The sequence below is a fragment of the Acanthaster planci genome, linkage group LG02 (genome assembly GCF_054643075.1).
Source record: "Acanthaster planci isolate LZ-2023a linkage group LG02, COTS_SCS, whole genome shotgun sequence".
NCBI lineage: Eukaryota > Metazoa > Echinodermata > Asteroidea > Valvatida > Acanthasteridae > Acanthaster > Acanthaster planci.
The window spans coordinates 1,026,167-1,045,828 of NC_141778.1; the positions used below are offsets into that span (position 1 = coordinate 1,026,167).

Genomic DNA, 19,662 nt, shown 5'->3' on the forward strand with positions numbered 1-19,662 from the left:
CCCAGAAACACCTTGAATGATACACAAGTAAAGGCAACAATAATACATGTAGCTATTAGCAAAGTGCTTAGTGCTGACAACGTAGCACCACTATAATGGAAAACTTCTCCATAGCGTCATGAGCAAGAGACGCCGGGTTTAACAACGCAAAGTAACGGGCAAGAAACGCCGGATCTTGTAATGCATGTGTAACGGGCAAGAGATGCCGAAACTTTAACACATAGATAACGGGCAAGAGATGCCAGACCTTTTACTGGTGGCCAGTAACCGAGAGACTGTGTGTGCAGCAAGTCGCCAGAATGTTTGCCCCCATCCCAACCCCCCAAGGTACGGGGGGCCCGGGGGGGGGGGGGGAGAGGCCACCCCGCGACTGGGGCTTTTATGCCCAGAACAGGACATAACTTGTGCAGCCTATGGTCAGCGGCCAGGAGGTTTAACCCTGAAGGGATCTCAGGCCTCAGGATCTGCCCACCCAGGCCTATCAGAGGGACCCAGCACCCCTTCCTGTCATCTTGAATGCCCAAATGCTACTCTTGAAGGGAGCCCTGCCGGTGCCTGTATGCGTGCTGTTTGAGCAGCCAATGATGAGCGGCCAGGAGCCCTGCTGCCGCCCCTAGGACTGGCCCGGCATTTTCTGCCAGTGCATGCAAATAAAACAAGGTGGGACCCACCTCCAGTGCGGAGGGTGGGTGGGTTTTTTTATTACAAATTGTACACGCTCGGCGAAAGAGGAGAAGTGTGGCGAACGCGCCAAAACAACCAGCCAGAGTGACGTGTGCACCGTCTGATTGGTTGGGGTGCAGCTGTTGTTGGGAATGGGCTAAAGCCGCACGCGAAGCATAAGCAACTCCGCTGGTATCAGGAACGCTCTCACCCCTCTGGCCCAAAGGGGGTTCCCCGGAGACAGGCTCCTGGGAACCGTATTGTTTGAGAACACAAATTACATGTAAATTACTGGTATGTGGCGTCCTAAACAGCATGTAAAGGTACTGTATGCTTTAAAAAATATTCGTCAAAATAAAAACCAACAATAACAGAAATGCAACCAAACAAACCAAATCAGTGATGTGCTATGTTGTTCCAAGATGCATTGCTTCAAGCATCTTTGCTAAATGTATTTATGTATTTGTATAACAGACCTGCACATACCGGGGTTAGAGTACCAGTGATGGGTAGAGTACCAGTGATATATCCAACAGGAAACCTACTAGTACATGTACCGGTACATGTGCAAGCAGGTGGCATACGTGTACATGCACATGTACTATATCATTGCACTTTTCTCAAGGTTCAATTTAAAAGCCTACAGCAAATAATGATGGGAAAGCCTGTCTTGTATACATGTGCATTGTATTAGGATAATGACAATGCAAAATGCATAACACTCATAACAGTACCGCTGGGGTGAAACACAGTCGTAAATTACATCCAGTCAATAAGCCCTTTGTGAATTAAATTTGAATAAAATCTGGCACACTGAGTTACATGTATCTGACTGCACATAAACACACATGTAATGATTCCAATTCCCCAGACCAAAGACACTGTTGCTATACCTCGTGATTCGGGGCAAGCTTTTGCATAGCAACCACCATCTCTGGAATGGACTGGTTCCTTTGTGCCCTTCTTATCCATTGAGAACAGTGTATTGTTGCAAGGCGTCTCTTATGTAACTAAGCAAAACCATGCCCCGAATCACGAGGTATAGCAACAGTGGTTTTAGTAAGGAGAATTCAAGTTATGTTCATGTGAATTTAAAGAACTCTGTGTACCAGATTTGGATCAAAGTTAATTCGCAAAAGGCTTTTTGTCATTGGTTGTCTGCAACAAGTGGAATTCGTGTTGCAGTTCAATGAGCTTAAAAATGACCTACATGTACATGATGTACCTGTACCTAGAGGTAGCTCTAATTGATACAAAGTATACATACTGAAAAGTGCACATCACATGGGAACAAAGGTTTACTCCACTCAATGCACACACCTACTGGTGATAAATGTACACTCAAGAGAATGCTCAAGATATTTTTCATACCAGATGTCGACCAAATACATACATGTACTGGTACAGTACATGTACTATAAATTTCACCAGAGGCTTATCAAGTAAAAATAAATATGAGACATACGTGTACCAGTACACATCAATTCTGTCTTGATCTCACAGGTTTCATGTTTTAAATGGAATCTCCATCACTTGCAACTTTTTTCTTTTTTTTTTTTAAAACAAACAGCACATAATGTGGCCAGGATGTGGTACCGATAGGTTTGTGTACATTTTGGTCTCTCACTTTTTCCGATGATTTGAAATATTCTTGACCCACCAGAAAGAGTGTACACGTGTAAACTGAGTACATGTATATTTAAATCATCAGCCGACTTCCAGTGTTGTAGAGGATCCTGACCAATATAAAAAGTGTATATGTATGGGGTAGTGTGGTAGACTGTATTGTGTTTCAGATTACCTGCTGTTTCCGGTGCTGTAGAAGATCAATATTGACAACCAGGAAGAATGTACTGGCACATGTCCACATGTACTGGTATGGAATTCTTTAACTGTGTGTTAACTGCATGTTATTTAAGAAAACGTAATTTTAATGTTGTTTAATGATTTTTTAAAGTCTGTTGAAACGTTGCGCTTTATGCATTCTTAATGCAATGCAAAATAAATAAATTATTATTATTGCTTACTGTTTCCAGTGTTGTAGATGTTCTTGACTGACTTCCTCATCTTTCCGAGGCCACTTCTGTCAGAGTCCAACGTCTGAGATAAGAGAAAAAAAAATTTTTTAATGAAAAGTTTGTTTGATTTTACCCTGGATTCCAAAAATCTCAAGCGGTTACATCCCCTCCAACAGATATATGAAAAACAACAAATCAATGATAAACAAAATCCCACCAAATTGTGCTTCACAAAAGCCATTACTGCACAAAACCTTGACCAAATGGTAAACAGAAAAACATTCTTCCACAATTTATTACCTTTACAAAAAGCACCAACTGCAATGCACAATTTTTAAAATAATGTAAAACACAATAATAAAACAGAGTTTTAAAAATTTATTAAAAAAATGAATTGGGAGTGGGAAAACAGTACAGGTGAATGTAGTCAGAGAAAAGTTTTCCTTTTAGACTTGGTCTCATGAACCCTGGCTGCCTGACCTTGTGGAAACCTACTAAGTTACAAAACAGGGATCACTTTACAAAGTCAACCGCTGGGGGGGGCTTAGGTTTAAAGTCAACTTTCTCTTGGATATTTGCTGATTACAAATCACGACCTTACTTGAACAGAATGGAAGACATTTGAGACTGTTTGCTGACCCTGCGACTGATGGGCCCATGATAACACATCCAAGGTCAAAAACAAAATTAAAAAGCGACACTGTACAACACTAAGAAAATAAATGCAATTTTAAGTCAACAATTAAAAAAAAAAGTTACACTTCAGAAGTAGATTACATAGTTTGCATTTCACTACAACACAATCACAAAAGGAAGCACTTCTGTCACCTAAAAAGGAAAAAAACCAATAATTTAATAAAGGCTGGCAAACAGTCTCTCACTGAACATGGAATATTGAGGTACACATCTGCAGTCTTGTCTGTACCAACACATGTGCGTACATGTACATGCTCTGCATGGATGGGAGCTTTAATTAAATTGACAAGCAATTTCCTGTTCGTTTTCATCTGGATTAAATTACTACTCTGCAGTGTTCAAGATTATAGGGTTTATGATACCATACATAATTGTTTGCATTACAAAGTGGTGTCCTTGTTTCAACTGAATATTTGTAAAAATATTTTGAGAAGGGGTGCATACATGTACATGTGTTACTGCATTACAGACAAGTTGAATGATCATCATTGAAGGTGTGTTACACTTTGTACTTCGGTCGTGATGCTTTCCCAAATGTTAACACGTAAATGTACCGGTAGTGTACCCCAAGAACTGTGGGATTCATTGTCTGTCACACTCCAACAAACCCAACAATTCTGGGGGTACCCGTAGTGTAGCCATGCCTTAATACAGTACACATACATGTACATGTATTGTTAGTGCATACATGTACCTGTGCATACCTACATGTACATGTTTTAGTGTATAAACTTTGAATGGCCTATCTGTCCTTTTACAAATCTACAAGTGAGGATGCAGTCATCCTCTTTATACAATCACATGTAACCAATCGTGACAATTTACGGTTCATTGTGCACATGATTTCATCCAACACCAATCACAAAAGTCTCTTCCTGTATCACTCCCAAAATTTCCTATCCAATTTATCCAATGATTTCACAGCTATCCCCACTTCTAATTATTCTCAGAATTGCCTGTCCTCTATGGGGCAGAGCAGGATACGGTAGGGTAGAGCATGTGGGAACAGCAGACAATGAAATGACCCCATTCCAGATGTGACTCAACACATGTTTGGAAATGGTCCCTTCTACATGTAGGGTAGGCCTATCCAATCTGCCACCTCAAGGGCCAAAGTGTGTCTGGCTTTGTTAGTTGTGTGACTCATAAGGTACACTTACATGTAGATCATACTGCATATCACGTCGCTATTGTCCTGATTGTGAAGTACAGTGTTTGTGGGAAACCCCAATTAGGAAACTGTAAGATACAGGAAAACAGTTTACTAACAATACACGTCTACGTGTAAATTGTTGAGCCAAATAATCAATGTAGCCATTTCCACATGTAATCAGAACCTCTTCCACAGATGTAGTCATTCATGTAAAAATTAAAACTGACTTTTTTGGGGGGTATTGGGGTAAATACAGGTACAATGTAATACCATACACTGGTAGATACCAGAGTACAGTGTAGTCCACATGTACCACTACTGTACTTGCAATTCTTCATAACAAAAAGAAAACAGAATCATATGACAATCCTATGAACCTCCTATACATGTACATGCATGCACAAAGAATGTGTACCAAACTCTACTGTACAATTATGACGTAAAAATAACTGTCGGGAATTATATCAAATTTTGTTTACAACCCCAAAATTTAATATTTTACTCTGTCCATTTCAAGACCTAAATGTATTTTTATAATCCTGCCAGACCTTTTAACAAAATTAAAGATTTGAAAAAATCAGATTGAAATTGGAGGATGTGGGACTGTAGGGGTAATGGGCAGTTATCAATGACTACTGTACAATGTACATGTATGTGATAGGTGCTCACATCAACACGTGTTGTCAGAATAAACTGCTGTTAGGGATTTACTGAGTCGTCCAAACAACCATAGGCTGCACTGCTTGATTGACACGAAAAAACTGACGGCCAGCTATAAAAAGATTTCAGACATATTTACCACATATGTTGTCACTTACAATAATGAGTCACTAGGCAGGAAAATTGCTCCAACAGGTCACATAAGGGTTAGGATAACTAGTTATGATTACTGCTGGAACGATCATGGCTGAAAAACATCTGGGGACTAAGACAATATTTACACCTTTTGTTATTTTTGTCCTTTTCTTTTTTTATGTAAGACTTGCTTCTGACGAGCTGTTGTTATTCGGAGTGTGCGTGTTGACGTTATATCAGGCATGTCCTTTTGAGTAGAATTCAATCTGTGCCTATGATAAATCACATCAACAAGGTTTTAACATGTGTGCTTGAGATTGGGAAATGAACATTTCAAATTATATTTCATTAAAATCCATTTTAATTCAGTCTTGACTATAATCGTAATGATTATAATATGTGTAGTTGATTAAATTTTGTTTTGTCTTGCTTTGTTTTGTCCAGGGAAAGGTACAAAAGCTCGGCTTCACCTTTTTCCTTCATGTTGACATCGTTAGATACATGTATGTACATTGTACATGTACACTTAAATATATATACTGTAAATAAATTGTTGTATGAATTGTTATCAAGGATGTCAATGTGAAAATAAATGCCAAATTGAATTGAATTGAATATCATTTATGATATACCGGTACAGTGTCACCTTTAATTCTCTAACTTTGCACTTTTTACGTTTTTAAAAGCAGTCATATATCTGTTTTTTACCACACTGTGACACAAGGAAGACCATCACAATTTTTTTCCAAATGCTGGTACACCAGTATCACTCTAGACCACAGGGTCCTTGCTTCAGACCAAACTATGGCAACACTTTCATACATTACAATACCTGGAGTGCTTTGAATGGTATCCCCTCACCACAAACATCCCAGAACTCCAAACAGACACCTTTGCATTGATGAGTCATAGCAGTGGACATTCAAATCCCCTGGGTGGCATATCAGGGAATCAAGTCATTTGCACATTTTGGAGACGATAAACAAACATTTGTGGTCTGCCTTGTGTAACTTGTTTGTGCAATGTGGTCTAAATGGTATAATCACATAGGAATAAAAATTACACTTTTTATTTCTCCATAGTATAATCAATCAAATCTACGTGTAACACAAAACCAAAAATAGATGTCTCAAGGCAATCCATATTTGTTGAAATTCAGGCACAATGTGTAAATGTAAGTTAAACATTCATTCAAGGCAAACTACATAAAGCTTCAAGTCATACCTGTACATAAAAAGTCTTGTTCTTCATTGAAAACTGACATATTTACAGACAACTAATTTCTATCCTCACTTAAAATTTCTAAATTTTGGTACCACATTGGTGGTATCAATTTAACAATATTTGTTTTTTTACTCAGTTTTTCAATTCAGACAGGCAGGACAGAATGCAATATTCCTGTCATCATAAATATGATAAATATACAGGTACCATATCAGTGCATATCCCTAATCCATAATGGCAAAGACCAAAAGATTTGCACATTTCACTTTTCAAAACCTTTGGGATATTGAAATAAAAATATAACAATAAAAAATACAAACAACTTGCAAATCCCTTCAAGATAATAATATCTTTATTCAGCCTCTGTACAAGTCCCTTTTTGGCTTAAATACCGGTATTTCTTTTTATGGAACTCATTTTTTCAGTTTTGAAAAACCAAGCATATCAGGTAATTACATGTACACGTGATTCATTGGAATGAGTTCCATATATGGACAATACTTATTTCCCCTTAAAATGTTATAAGAGCCATCAGAAAGGATAACATGTCCTACAGTATTATTAAGTGAAATTTAGTTTGGAACATTCCTAAACATTGGGCCTAACTTAGAAAACACTTTTTTCAGGGAAGTCTCATAGGTTTGTGCACAGAGGCATCAAGTGTTGTCCGTATATGGAACTCTTGCCTTTGTTAATATCCTCAATGACTACATCCAAATACCACTACCAGTGAGAAACGCTATTACACAAATACAAACACTGACAGTGACTGAAAAAAAAGTCTCAACTTATCGCAAAACCAAATTAATTTAAACCAAATAAAAATTAACAGAATTTAGCCTAGGCATGCTAGGGCTAATATAGATTTTGTTTTGAAAATACTTTTCACACGTTCCACACTCCGCAAAGAATTTGGACACGCATTCCATCTTTGTTTAACTTTAATGTATTCGTTGGACCGTGACCATCATTCAACATACCTCTTCCAGTTGGGTGACAACGTTACGGCAAGCACCCATTTTCACCACAAAATTGGAAGTCGTCGGCGAATTAAGGTCTTCATTTGTCTCGTTTACGAACTCCAAAACGCTGATTAATTCCGGCATTTTGTTGTAGCGGACACTCTCTGTCAGCTTTCAATGCTGGCAGGGTGTTTCAATGTGTACAAAGAAGAAATAGTCCACACTTTTTAACAAGCAGAGGCGTATGGGCAAGCGGAAATGATCAACAAACCACACGTCAGATCATGCATCCTGGCCTCTACAACTAACTACGCCGTGATTATGAGCAGTAACAATGTTGTTTCAAATCATAATACAAAGTGTGCTGATAGTAGGGAACCGCATCACATCCGACAGGTTTTGCTTACAAAAGGCTTTGCTTACTACAGTTACCAGACTTGATAAAAATAATTTACTGTGAATATGTCATACCGCCCTCTCTTGGGTGAATCTATGATAAAACTTCGTGTACTATGATCGAACCATTATTTTTGTGACTAAATGAAGACCCAGGATACTTTACGACTGGAGTAAAGGAGATAAAAAGAAACGTTACAACACAGAGTAAAATTCTTCAATTAGATCATGGCTTCAACGGGAGTGGTACACATCGACAGAAAAGTGAAAGTTAAATTTGCGGACGGAAAGATCCGTTTTACGGAAGAAGTGCACAGTGTCCTATTTCGACTCTCTGAGTTGATTCAATCAATGAGCAGTGAATAGCCTGAGTGAAACCATAGAGTACGAACAGTGGTGGAACAAGCTTAAACGTCAGCAAACAGCTGAAACGAAGTTACCAGAATGTCTGCAGTGCCACCGTGGCTACTCATCAAATTTGAAAATCCCAAGATTATTATAGTAAAATTACAAGGAAATCTCAAGATCTCTCAATATTATTACTATTACGGTGTTTTATTAAAATCCTCCTTCTCCCTAGACTGCTACCTCATCACGGTGGAGGAATTTGTGCACTTCAGTGACCCTGCGAGCTATGCTAGCAAGGCCACCCAAGCCAGACACGTCAAACAAAGGGTAGAGGTCAGACAAACAGTAGTCCACTTCTGACAGCTCGGCAGCAGGGGCTGCCACATCCTTCTGTCTGGACACTGGTTGTAGTGTCGTTCCCAGGCTGCTACTACTGACGTGGTCCTCTCCGTAAGACAACTTCAGGAGAAGTGTGTCGAACAGCGCCAACCCTTGCTTGTCGTCTTGTTCGATCTAACAAAGACATTTGACAGTGTGAGTCACTCGATCTTGTTCACCATCCTAAAGCACTGGGGCTGCCAACACCCGGAACTGTGGGAGCAGGGCGGATGTCGGACCCCATAGTTCTGGGGGTAGGGGCTGCCCTCATAGATGGCTGTTTATTTTGATGAGCTTCCACAGTCCAGTTTAATGGCTCAAGATCTGCTCGAGGCGTCAAGCCGAGAGCTGTGTGCTCGCTCCCGTGCTCCTACCCTGTCTCCGCCCTATTACATGTATATCGCGCATTTCCTGTTCCATCTGATATCCTGCTACACTCGCAGCTCTGGAAACCTCTTCCATTTGTCCCGTCTTCGTGCCAAGTCCTTGTACGAGAACTCTTGTATGCGGATGACTCAGCCACAGTTGCTCACTCTACCGTGACGGCTGAACTTCAAGATCACTGTAACTCCTATGCCAGCGCCGCTTGCCTAGACTTTGGTATGAAGTTGAAAATCAGCCTCAGCAAGACGGTAGCTCTAACACAAGGCCTTACTCCCCCGCCCAATATCACAGTCAGTGGCACAGATCTCAGCTTAATCGACAAATTCCAGTATCTGGGCTCTGCAGTTACCAGCACCATGCCAGCACCAACTTTTTGGATGCAGAACTTGACTTAAGAATTGGTAGGGCTGCCGCGGCCACCTTTGGCTGACTTCTAGCTCGAGTCTGGGACATTCAGTCACTCTTAAGTTCCGTGTAAGTTCGAGTCAGGTGTGCTGAGTGTTCATGTACTGGTTCACTGCAGTGAAACATGGTCAACCTATCGTCGCCAGCAGCGCCGCCTGAATGCCTTCATTTCCGCTGCCTACGCCGAATACTTGGCATTTCTTGGCAGGACCGTGTTTCCAACCTTGCCATCTTGGAGTTCACGGGCACTAGCGATATATTCACACTGATGTTGGCTCGCCGTCTCCGCTGGTCTGGACACGTCTGTAGACAAGTGACGGTCGCCTGCCTAAAAATATTTTCGATAGGGAGCTGGCTTACGCTTCTCGCCCCCGCGGCCGTCCAAGACTCCGCTACCAGGATGTTCTTATGGGTGACTTGCAGGCTATAAATCCCAGCCAACTCATGGGAGACATTGGTACAGGACCTGGTATAGTGGCAGTCCGCTATTCATCTAGGCCGGTTTACTTGTACTTCCACAACCTCATTTCACTGAACCGCCATGTAGCTAAACATTGAGCTACATCGTTCCCTGTGACGACGGGATAGGTTACACGTACTGAAATCGTCTGACAGCCATACTGAAGTGCACATGGTCTTACAAAGATAAATAAGGGATTCAAAGACATCTGAATACAATTTTAAAACATCCTGTGATTATTACGATTTTTTTAAAACAATTAACATGACAAGAAAAATAAATGACTGAAAAGGATACCATTTACATAAAACGCTAGTACCTGGTTACAATCCGTTATTTTGAGCCTAATGAAGGAGAGAATCGGACTAATTCTGGGCCTCTCAGTTCTGCACATAATTATTTTAATGGATTAGGATTCTTCGGATGAAAGTAAAATCAATCCCTTCGATAAAACATTGACAAAAGCCGTCACTAGCAAGGCGTACAATGTAACGAGTTTGACTTTAACAAGTGTAGTGAGTAGAAGACTTGTGTAGAAGTTGCGAAAACTGGCCCGACCGCTTCAAGTCATAATTTTTCTACTTGCGCAGACCATACTTTCCTGCGATATCCGTGCCGCATGCAGTTTTAAGATCTCAAAATAAACAGCAAAGTTCCTATACATAAAATAAATAAAATTCGCACCTTTTCACAGAGATACTTTAAAGAAATACTCAAATTGTTTTCTTGGAAGAGATGAATAAGAAGAACACAATAAATTATTTGAAAGTCAAGTTTACAAAAATCCCAAAATAACAGGAATTTTTGGATGCAAATTCCCAAGTTCATAAGGTCATGCCCAAATTTCAAAGATCTAAGGAAATATCCAAAGGTGCATGAGGACGGAGCGGCCAGACAAATTTACATTTACATATTCTTGGAACGGAAAGGCTAGCATCCCAATAAAGCTCAAGTTTTTGGTCGTTTCAAAAATTTCTTTCTTCTTTATAAATATTTGTTTTAATTTGGATCTTACTTAATTGCAAGAAATTCATTCGTTTTTCTAGTTTGCAGATTTGGAAGATTTTTTTTTCAAAATGAAATTGAAGTCCGAAATTTTAACAGAGGAAGTACCCACGAGGCGACTCCCGCAACCAGCAAGATAGTGACCGTTTTCCCGTAGGAAAGAATCGACTCTCAAGATAAATTTCCTGCTTTTTAGAGCTAATTTTGGGGACCCGAAATTCCTGGGTTTTATTCGTTTTCACATTCCTAAACAGAGTCCTGGTTGTATACAAACTCTTCCCCCAAAATGTTGTGCAATAAAAAAACAGAAGCGGCCACGGTACGCTAGCGTCGTTCGTTCCGCGCATATGGTTCCGCACCACTTCCGCGCACAATTCTTTGATAGCGCCCTCTTCTGTCAACAGATATTTTTGCGCAAATTTAGTGACTTACAATTTGGCGACTGCCCTGACTGTCTGAGTTGTGTTTAAGACTTGACTTCTCCTAGAAGTAGAAGGGATGGTTAGTTAGTTGTTTGTAATAACGCTATTTTTTTATAAGAACATTTTTAAGGTCCATCTTTTTTTTACAGGTACCAGAATCTGAATTAGCGCATGCACGAGCGACAGTGGATAAAGTGTGCTGCTGCTTTCTAAGTAATTGTCCCCTCGTCAGTGTATTGTTAGTTACGTTAACCGTGCTTAGGCCTCATATTTAATCAGTAAATATATCCGCTCAACTAGCTACAATCCTGGACGAAATTGTTGGGACACCTGTCAATGGCCATACCGTTTCCAAGTTCCAAGATTTGGCCAGGGGCAGGACAGCTAACCCAGTCCTACAGTTCTGGTCGGTATTGTCTTGGAATATAGGAAACACTTGATTTTATGTTTTATGAGCAGAAATTTTGCCAGAATGCTCACTACTTACGCTCAGACTGTATCATATATGCAGGCTAATTCTATGGGACTCCAACCATTTTACAATTTTATAAAAATCCTCCAGACCCAAAAATCAGAAAAAGAAAAATGTAACAGTTTGCAACTAAATGTTGAAATCAACATGAAATAGCAATATTCTTATTTTGGGGGATGAAAATAAAAGTTGCTAGCTCTGATTCAAACCCAGTTAGGGAAATTTCTCTCTTACAAGATACACACATTTCACTAGGCCACATGTCTGGCATGATGTAGGCCCATTGGCATGTACACATCAAAGAGAGTGCTGTCTACATGTAGCTGGTTAAATGACATTTACAGCAATTTAGCTGGTGCTGGCAGTACACTTTCTTTCTTTGCACAGATCTTACATTAATAATAACCACAACTTGATGTGACCAAGAGAAAATGTCAGGAATAGCCAATCTGGGAATGGTTGATGGTGCTCTTCGGAGTGTGGACAAAGTCCAGTCTTACATCACCATCGGAATGGAGGACATCATTGAAGTATCGCTCGATCTTGCCGAAACAGCAACGGAAGGTTGGTAACATCTTGCCAGACATACAAGAAGAACCCAAAATGCAAAACTGTCATTGTTTCTCTTTGATTATTTTGTTGACCCAGAGTGTCTTAATAAAGACTTGGTTTTGCCAGAGTTATACTAGTGAAGTGTAATCACCTACGTAAGAAACTGATCATTCTTTTTGTAACTTCTGTTTTTGGCTTTGTGCCTATAATTATGTGTCTGCAGGAGATGGAACAGAGACTCAGCTGGAAGACTTGAAAAAAATGATGGAAGAATATGCCTCCATGGAGCAAGATCTGCATCAGTATGTCAAAGCAGTCAAGCAAGTCAAGGGTCAGGTATGGCGAGCCAAGAGGACAAGTCACCTAAACTCAGAATGTCATTCTTGTTGGCTTATTGCAGGCCTGAAATATTGTTACTGAAGACAGTTTTCATCGGTGGAGTGAACTTCAGATCAAAAATTGAGTATTCTGTTCCGACGAAGTAACCCACTCATTTGCAGTTTCTTCCAGTGCTCTTTTGGCTTTAACCTTTGTTTCACTCATTAAATCCTGTTCTCACCGAATTGTTGTAGTTCCCAGGCCAAACTCTAAGCGTTCAAATTTATTTGTATTTTCTCTCAGATTCAAAGGTTAGGCATCGAGGAGCAGATGAAGGTTGAAGTGTCACAACTTGTGAGACAGGCAGTTGCAGACATTCAGAAAAAGGATGACGATGGGCAGTTGGGCAGACACAGCAAGATGGATGAACTCATACAGAAGATGTGGCAATACAGAAATGCTGGTGGGTTCAGTGGATGTTTGCTTTGCTGTCTTGTTTTTTTGAAGTAGTAGAGATTTTTAAGCAGTTTTTGTCGAAACCATTACAAGGCCTAGAAACAAGACCATCTCAAGACCCAGACACAAAACCAGACACAACACCAGTCAGAAGCCTAGACACAAGTGACATCATGGACAGTGACAAAGTAAAATTTTTGACTTGAATTCAGACCAGAGATCTTGTGTAGGCCTTGGGATGGCCTTGTAGGTGACTACGGTCTCAGTAGTCTTAACCACTTCCTGCCGGGGACTCCGGAATCAGAGACGTATGCTTTATATGCGTGGCCGGGGTCTCCGAACTCGGACAAAGGAAACAGGGCCCTGTAACAAAAGACCGCGCTCCGAACAAAAGACCAGGCTGCTGGGCATTATCAACATTTTTCACTCTCAAAAGTGGCGATAATCCAGCCTTGTTTTGAAACCGTATACCAGGGTTTGGGGCATTGAGAGCGAGCAGATTACCACTGGGGACAAAAGCGCTCCACCACCGCAGCGACGAGCCACACAGCATCGCTGCATGCTAATCTGGCCGCTATTGAAAAGAGGTCAGCAGTGCACTGAGCCAGGTTCGTGAACAAAAGAAAGTTATATAACACCGCACAATCTGGGCTCTTTTTACAAGGCTGCAGGCCTGGCTGAAATACTCGGGTAAATGAAGGTCACCTGTCAACTTAGAGTAGTGCCTAAAGATTATTTCGTGCGGCTATAAACGTCTGTTAAATGAAAGGATGATTTTTTGTAGAATTTTGAAAACGGAAAAAATGATAATTATGCTGGCCCAGCATCATCAACATTGAAAAATGCCCCAGCATGAAGTGGTTCAGGGGTCTTGATCACAAATTCAAACCAACATCATTTCAACTGTACCTCCACAGTGTCTGAGCCGAATATTTGTCTTAATGCTGATACAGGGGACAGTATACCAACCACAAGCAATGCACAAGGTGATGATGATGTCATCATGACACAGTGCGAGGTGACGACAGTGTGTCCAATCACACGGTGTGAAATGACGGACCCAGTCACCAACCGACACTGTCAGCACAACTACGAGAGAGCGGCCATCATGCAGATTGTGAAGAATCGCAAGAACGCAAAGTAAGTGACGAAATCACTTGTGTTGAACCCTGTTCAATTCTCTGTAACATAATCAGCAATCAGGGTATACATCATTATGCGTATGACCTCTGACACAAGGTTCACTTTGAATGTGAACACCTGGAACTCACATGAATAACAAATGAATTACCTAGAGTTCCATTTATTTATTTTTTTTTGTTTATTCCCCAGATGTCCTGTAACCGGTTGTGGTAACCAGATTCCTATCACAAAGTCAGACCTCGTGGACAATCGACAACTGAAGAGATTCATTGAGCACAGGAACAGACAAGAAAACAGATCTTAGGACCAACCAACAGACTGTCTGGGGGAGGGAAGAGTTTAAATATAAATACCAGTTGAACTAATAAAAAATAACCAAGGGGGACTTGAACCTGTGGTTTGTGCAATGATCCACAGGCCTTCCTACCAACCAGTCCACCGAGTCCTGTGTTGATGGTCACTGCATTGTAGCATTTAGCAGGGGTGCTATATCTTAAGGATTTTCTGCATGAAATTGGCTAGAGGAGTATACAGAAGAGAATTTGGATTAATGGGGAGCAACTGATTTAATTAACATCAGATACAAATTGGAAAACACTCTACTTTGGTAGGGATGGGCTAGGGGAGCTCAGAGAGCGTGTGAGACTGGAGGAGGGAGGACACAAGGAAATCCCAGGATGTTAGTTTAAGTATGCAAGTTGGAAAGGGTATTGAGGATGAGGTTTATTGTATGTCCCAAAATGAACCTTTTTCAGGTGCTTTGTATTATTATCATATTTAACGAGGGTAGCCTGTTCACTGTAAAGGGGTCTTCCACAGGGCCCTGCTACAAGGTCACAGGTATCTGCTGAAGGTCATCCAGAAAAGCCACCTGTGTACTTGCCGTTGAAAGGCAGTGAACTATTTATGTTGAGATCTTAACGGTTCAGGATGAAAAGACTTGTTCCGAATCAGTACCATAAATCAAATCAGGTTCCTGGGACAGCTGTGTGTTTTTGTACTGTTTCTGTAAACAAAACTTGAAAAGAACTTTGATAGTTTGAAGAGTGAATTTGTTTTCTTGTGTTTGAGTAAAATACTCCAGAATTGGGAATGAAAGGGGTTTTGCAAAAATTGCTGAAGTTTCTGAAATGTACTTAAATTTGGGGTTGACTGAAATTCATCGAAGCATGAACCTTACATCATTGATGACTCATTCAGAAAATAAATTAAGGACATTTTGTGTATGCTGTTCATTCAGAATTTAGCAAATTGCTGATAAAAATTCGAAATTTGTACTCGTGTGGCCGCTGCTCCGAAACAACTTTCAGCGGCTGCGTCTGTCAGACTCAAATTGCCTGCCTACATGTAGGTAGGTCTTCTCCATTACGCGGGACGCAAATAGAATAGACTTAGCCGTAGCTCTGGACGCCCGAAGTAGACACGGTTCGGCTTGTGCGTGCCCACTTACGCATTTACAACAGACGTAGACCAAGCACCAGCCACAAGAATAAGATGTGGCTAATTGAGCCGGCATTTTACGCTGGTGTCCCTCTGTATGTAATTCTAAACCGCTGATGACCGAAGTACCAACGGTAATCCTTTCCAGAAACCAAGATGGCGTCGCAGAGTAGAGGTAAATTTTCGCTGAGATTTTTCTGGTTTATTTTCTTGAATCGTATCGTTTGAAACGTTTGGTGTCCCGTTGAAATGCAAAGTTATGTAAGTAGCTATAGAATACAGGGCCTCCCCCTAGAATCAATGGCTACGATGTCGCATTTGATGGGATTGACTCCGCGTAGGCCTATGCCGCAAGAAGTCCAAATCGAGTAGGCTAGCATGCATGGCGAGGCATAGCCCCTTAAACAGGGCCCAACGAATACTCCTCCGTCGTATACTGGGCCCTGTCCCGATTAACAGGGATTTCTTTCGAAATCTTTATCCGGGGGCATAACTAAACATCGGCTTAATTTTATGAGCTGAAATTGCACCGGTATGTTCACAACTTTAAGTTTAAGTACTTAACTTACGGGGTCGTACTAATCAGCGTCAACACTTACAAAATGCATTGAAAACAGAAAATAGACGTATTGAATTGTAATGTATATGCTTAGTTTACATTTGACTACATTTCAAGGGAGTTTTTTCACACAAAAAGATTGTGTCTGAGCAGCGTTGCTGTTCGCCGCCATCTTGCCTTCTCATGGCGTTTGGACCGTACCATACCATGGTTTACTGTATGAAGGTGACCCCCTGTAGCGTAATGGTATGGTCCGTCTGATCGAGGCAGCATGGCTACCGTCTTTCGTGGTTGTGCGGAGGGTGTTATTTTCGTGAAATAAAACGGCATTTTCCCCCCCAAATGTCGCCTACTTTTGTCTGCCAAATTGTATGTTAGGCATTATATTGCTATTGAATTGCATTTCTGCTAACTTAGAACATGATTTGGGTGTGTTGACGGTGTGTTGACGTTGTGTTGATGTTAATTAGTACGACCGAACTTACACTGTAAATAAATCCACTAGGTCGCTAATTGTAGAAAACACGCCTTTTCCTCGTTTGGAGGAAAAAATGTTGCCTTTTTTGCCCTTTCCCACTCTGTACGAATTTTCACCCGACTTGTACATTACATAGACTCCTTTATATGGTTAAGTAATGGTACCCAGTACGAGAGCCTGTCTAGTTTGCACCCAGATTTCAGCACCTAGGGATCTCGTTCAGATCTGTGAGAGTACCTGTCGATCTAAGTACCTATTGAAAATTCCAGCTGTTTTGTATCGTAGCTGATACGCAATGCCCTTGGCTGGTTCCCTGTCCAGTCGCACACTGTTTGCGGCAAATCATTAGAAGCGCAGCTCGCTCTCTGTAACGTGACACAAAAGTGACGAAACAGCCGTCGCTTTTGTGCAAGTGGGGCAAACTTCGTTCGGAGTGGGGAAATGGAAAAAAAACCAAAATTGTTTTCCTCAAATGAGGAAAACGTGAATTGTCTACAATTAACAACCTAGCGGATGGTTTACATCCTAAGTCGTGAACATACCAGTGCAATTTCAGCTCATAAAATCAAGCGCATGTTTAGTTGTGCCCCTGGATATCCCAGATAATTTTTTTCGAAAGAAATCCCTATGAATCGGGACGGGGCCCAGTATATGACAGAGGAGTATTCGTTGGGCCCTGTTTATGGGTCTACATACATGACATACGTGGCTATGATGTCGAAAGAGTTATTTTTGAGAAAGCAGCAAAAATGAATGGAGATGGTGGAAAAGTCCAAACAAAGTGGCCCTGTATTCTATAATTGTACCACTTTGTCTAAAACTGCACTTTTCACTCAAATCTTCCCCAAAAATCTGTCCACACAACATGACCAAAAAATCTCCTTCATTACCGCAGTCACCGTCACGATGGTTTTTTGGTAGCTCTACTGACTAGAGCGTTAGTATTCCTCTTTGTATGATTTTGGACGGGATCGTCATACTAACGCTCCACGCTTGTACATAGAGTAAGGTGACAACAGTTCTCAGAAATTCCCAAGACTCACCAAAAATACCTTTATCACCACCTACTGGCTTCCATAAATGCCAACGTCAAACGGTTGGGGCTTCAGTGACATTTCTGACTTCAAAATCTGTCAAAATCCGACTGTTTTCACTCGACACACGCACAGCAATTAAAGTTGTTGCCACCTCGTCCCATTCAAATACAGTCGTGTAGAGTTTCTGACCCAATAAGTCTACATGTATGGACGAACATGGTCCTCTAACCAAACCGCAGGAGAGGCCCATATGTTGTCAGGGCACAAGACGTATTGACCAGGAAACAGTTGTTAATAGCACTCCCAAACAAGTCTTGTGTCCAGACCACATAAAGCCCACTCATGCATACGTCTTGGAGGACAGACATTGAACCCCACAGTTCTGGGGTAGCAGATGAAAGGATTCAAATCATTGCTGTACGGAGAAAATTAAAATGAGGAGCCTCTCTGGCTCCTAGAAGAAAAAAGTTAGTCGCCAGGTCAATTTTTGTAGATACTGTTCACAGGTTTTTAAAATACACAAGTTACAAGTACAGAAACATTCTGTCAATTATTTGCAGGACAGACAGGCTTTGGATTTTGTGCTTGTGGAATAAATAAAAAATAGAATAGCAATCAATCATATAAAAAAAAAATGAACTGAAAGAAAAGACAAGGCATGTTTGTTCTTTTACGTTTGAGTACTTCGTACCTGGGACTGGGCCGGACTAAGTGAAGCTTGATACCTTTTGGTTTCAAAGTTACATTTGGGACGGAAGCATGTTTATTGCACTGAATGGTGTGCATAGGCTGCTAGTGTATTTAATGAATGCACACATGAAATGTCTCCCCATACACCCACTTTACAATGTGTGACCACAAACCAGTCAACTCGGATACCAAGTACCTGAACGTGTGTGTATGTAAATGCAAGCTACGTTGCAGTTCAAGGTGGGCTTATGCTGTGTACATAGCAAGACGGAGAAATAAAAAGCATGATCATAAAGACACATCGCTTGGTGCAAGTGGAAGAAAACTGGGCAGCAATCGTTAGTGAAATATGACTGACAAGGTGAGCGATGGATGGCCACAAATCACTGTCGCTATTGGCGATGAGAACATTTGGTGGCATATCATCATTTTTAGGCACAAATGGGACTGTTTTAGTCTCACCGTACAGCAGTAATTCATATGGAAGAGAAGACGTACATGTATGGGGTGTCCATAGAAGACTATAAGGGAAACTATATCATTGATTTCATTATTCCATTTTTATTATCAAATTCATTGTCACTGTAACCACCTGTACAAAAGGTGCCCTGTTCATACCAGAGTTTCTAAACACAACCAAGCATGGCTGGGGCGATGTGGGCATGGAGCAAAGTGGAAACGGGGCACGTTCCCAACACTTGCGTTAACGTGCATCAGCAAAGCATTGACAAGTTATTCAAGTATATTTATTCGATTTGGTTTAACAGTATTAATTTGGTCTTAACAGTATTAATTAGCCTCCTAAATATGATATTCAATGTATCACAGTTATCTAAAGTGATATTTGAGTGTGGAAATGTGAGCTTGTGCAGCCCGACCGGCCGTCAGTTTGTTTTCGCATGGACAGCAGCAGAGAATAGAATGATGGCGGCCCCCATACACAGCAAAAACTATTCATTTTCTTGAAAGAATGTGGAAGCAACATCACTATGTTTTTCACACAGTGGCAAATGTTAGAGTCTCTTAAATATGATAAAACCACTGTGAAATCTTTAGAGGGTATTTTCAAGTTGTTGATGCTTGTGTGTCGATGCTTGGTGACACTATTAAATAGCATGACTGTAGATGAGAGTGAAGTTGGTATATTGGTTCTTTCCTCGCCTTTCACCTCTGTGGTCCGGGTTCGATTCCTGGCCTGGTCCACGTGA

General features: G+C 41.0%; 2 protein-coding genes across 6 annotated transcripts in view; one reads left to right on the forward strand and one right to left on the reverse strand.

Annotated features, from left to right (window-relative positions):
- LOC110985045 (arf-GAP with SH3 domain, ANK repeat and PH domain-containing protein 1-like) overlaps positions 1–8,863 on the reverse strand; it is a 47,653-nt gene extending 38,790 nt beyond the window's left edge. Inside the window, exons 1-2 of one of the 5 annotated variants that reach the window (XM_087148891.1) lie at positions 7,530–8,863; positions 2,691–2,763 (exon numbers count right to left, since the gene is read on the reverse strand). In XM_087148891.1, the coding sequence (XP_087005017.1) occupies positions 2,691–2,763; positions 7,530–7,655 (199 nt within the window). In that variant the 5' untranslated portion in view covers positions 7,656–8,863. The remainder of the gene's footprint in view (positions 1–2,690; positions 2,764–7,529) is intronic. The other 4 variants (XM_022245757.2, XM_022245756.2, XM_022245755.2 and 1 more) reach the window with 4 other exon arrangements.
- A 2,417-nt stretch (positions 8,864–11,280) lies between these two features.
- Positions 11,281–15,279, forward strand: LOC110985057 (E3 SUMO-protein ligase NSE2-like). Its single transcript, XM_022245774.2, has 6 exons — positions 11,281–11,388; positions 12,169–12,345; positions 12,557–12,669; positions 12,955–13,114; positions 14,061–14,247; positions 14,440–15,279. Exons 2-6 carry the CDS (start codon positions 12,213–12,215, stop codon positions 14,552–14,554), a joined length of 708 nt encoding a protein of 235 aa, XP_022101466.2. The 5' UTR covers positions 11,281–11,388; positions 12,169–12,212; the 3' UTR covers positions 14,555–15,279.
- The last annotated feature ends 4,383 nt before the right edge of the window (positions 15,280–19,662 follow it).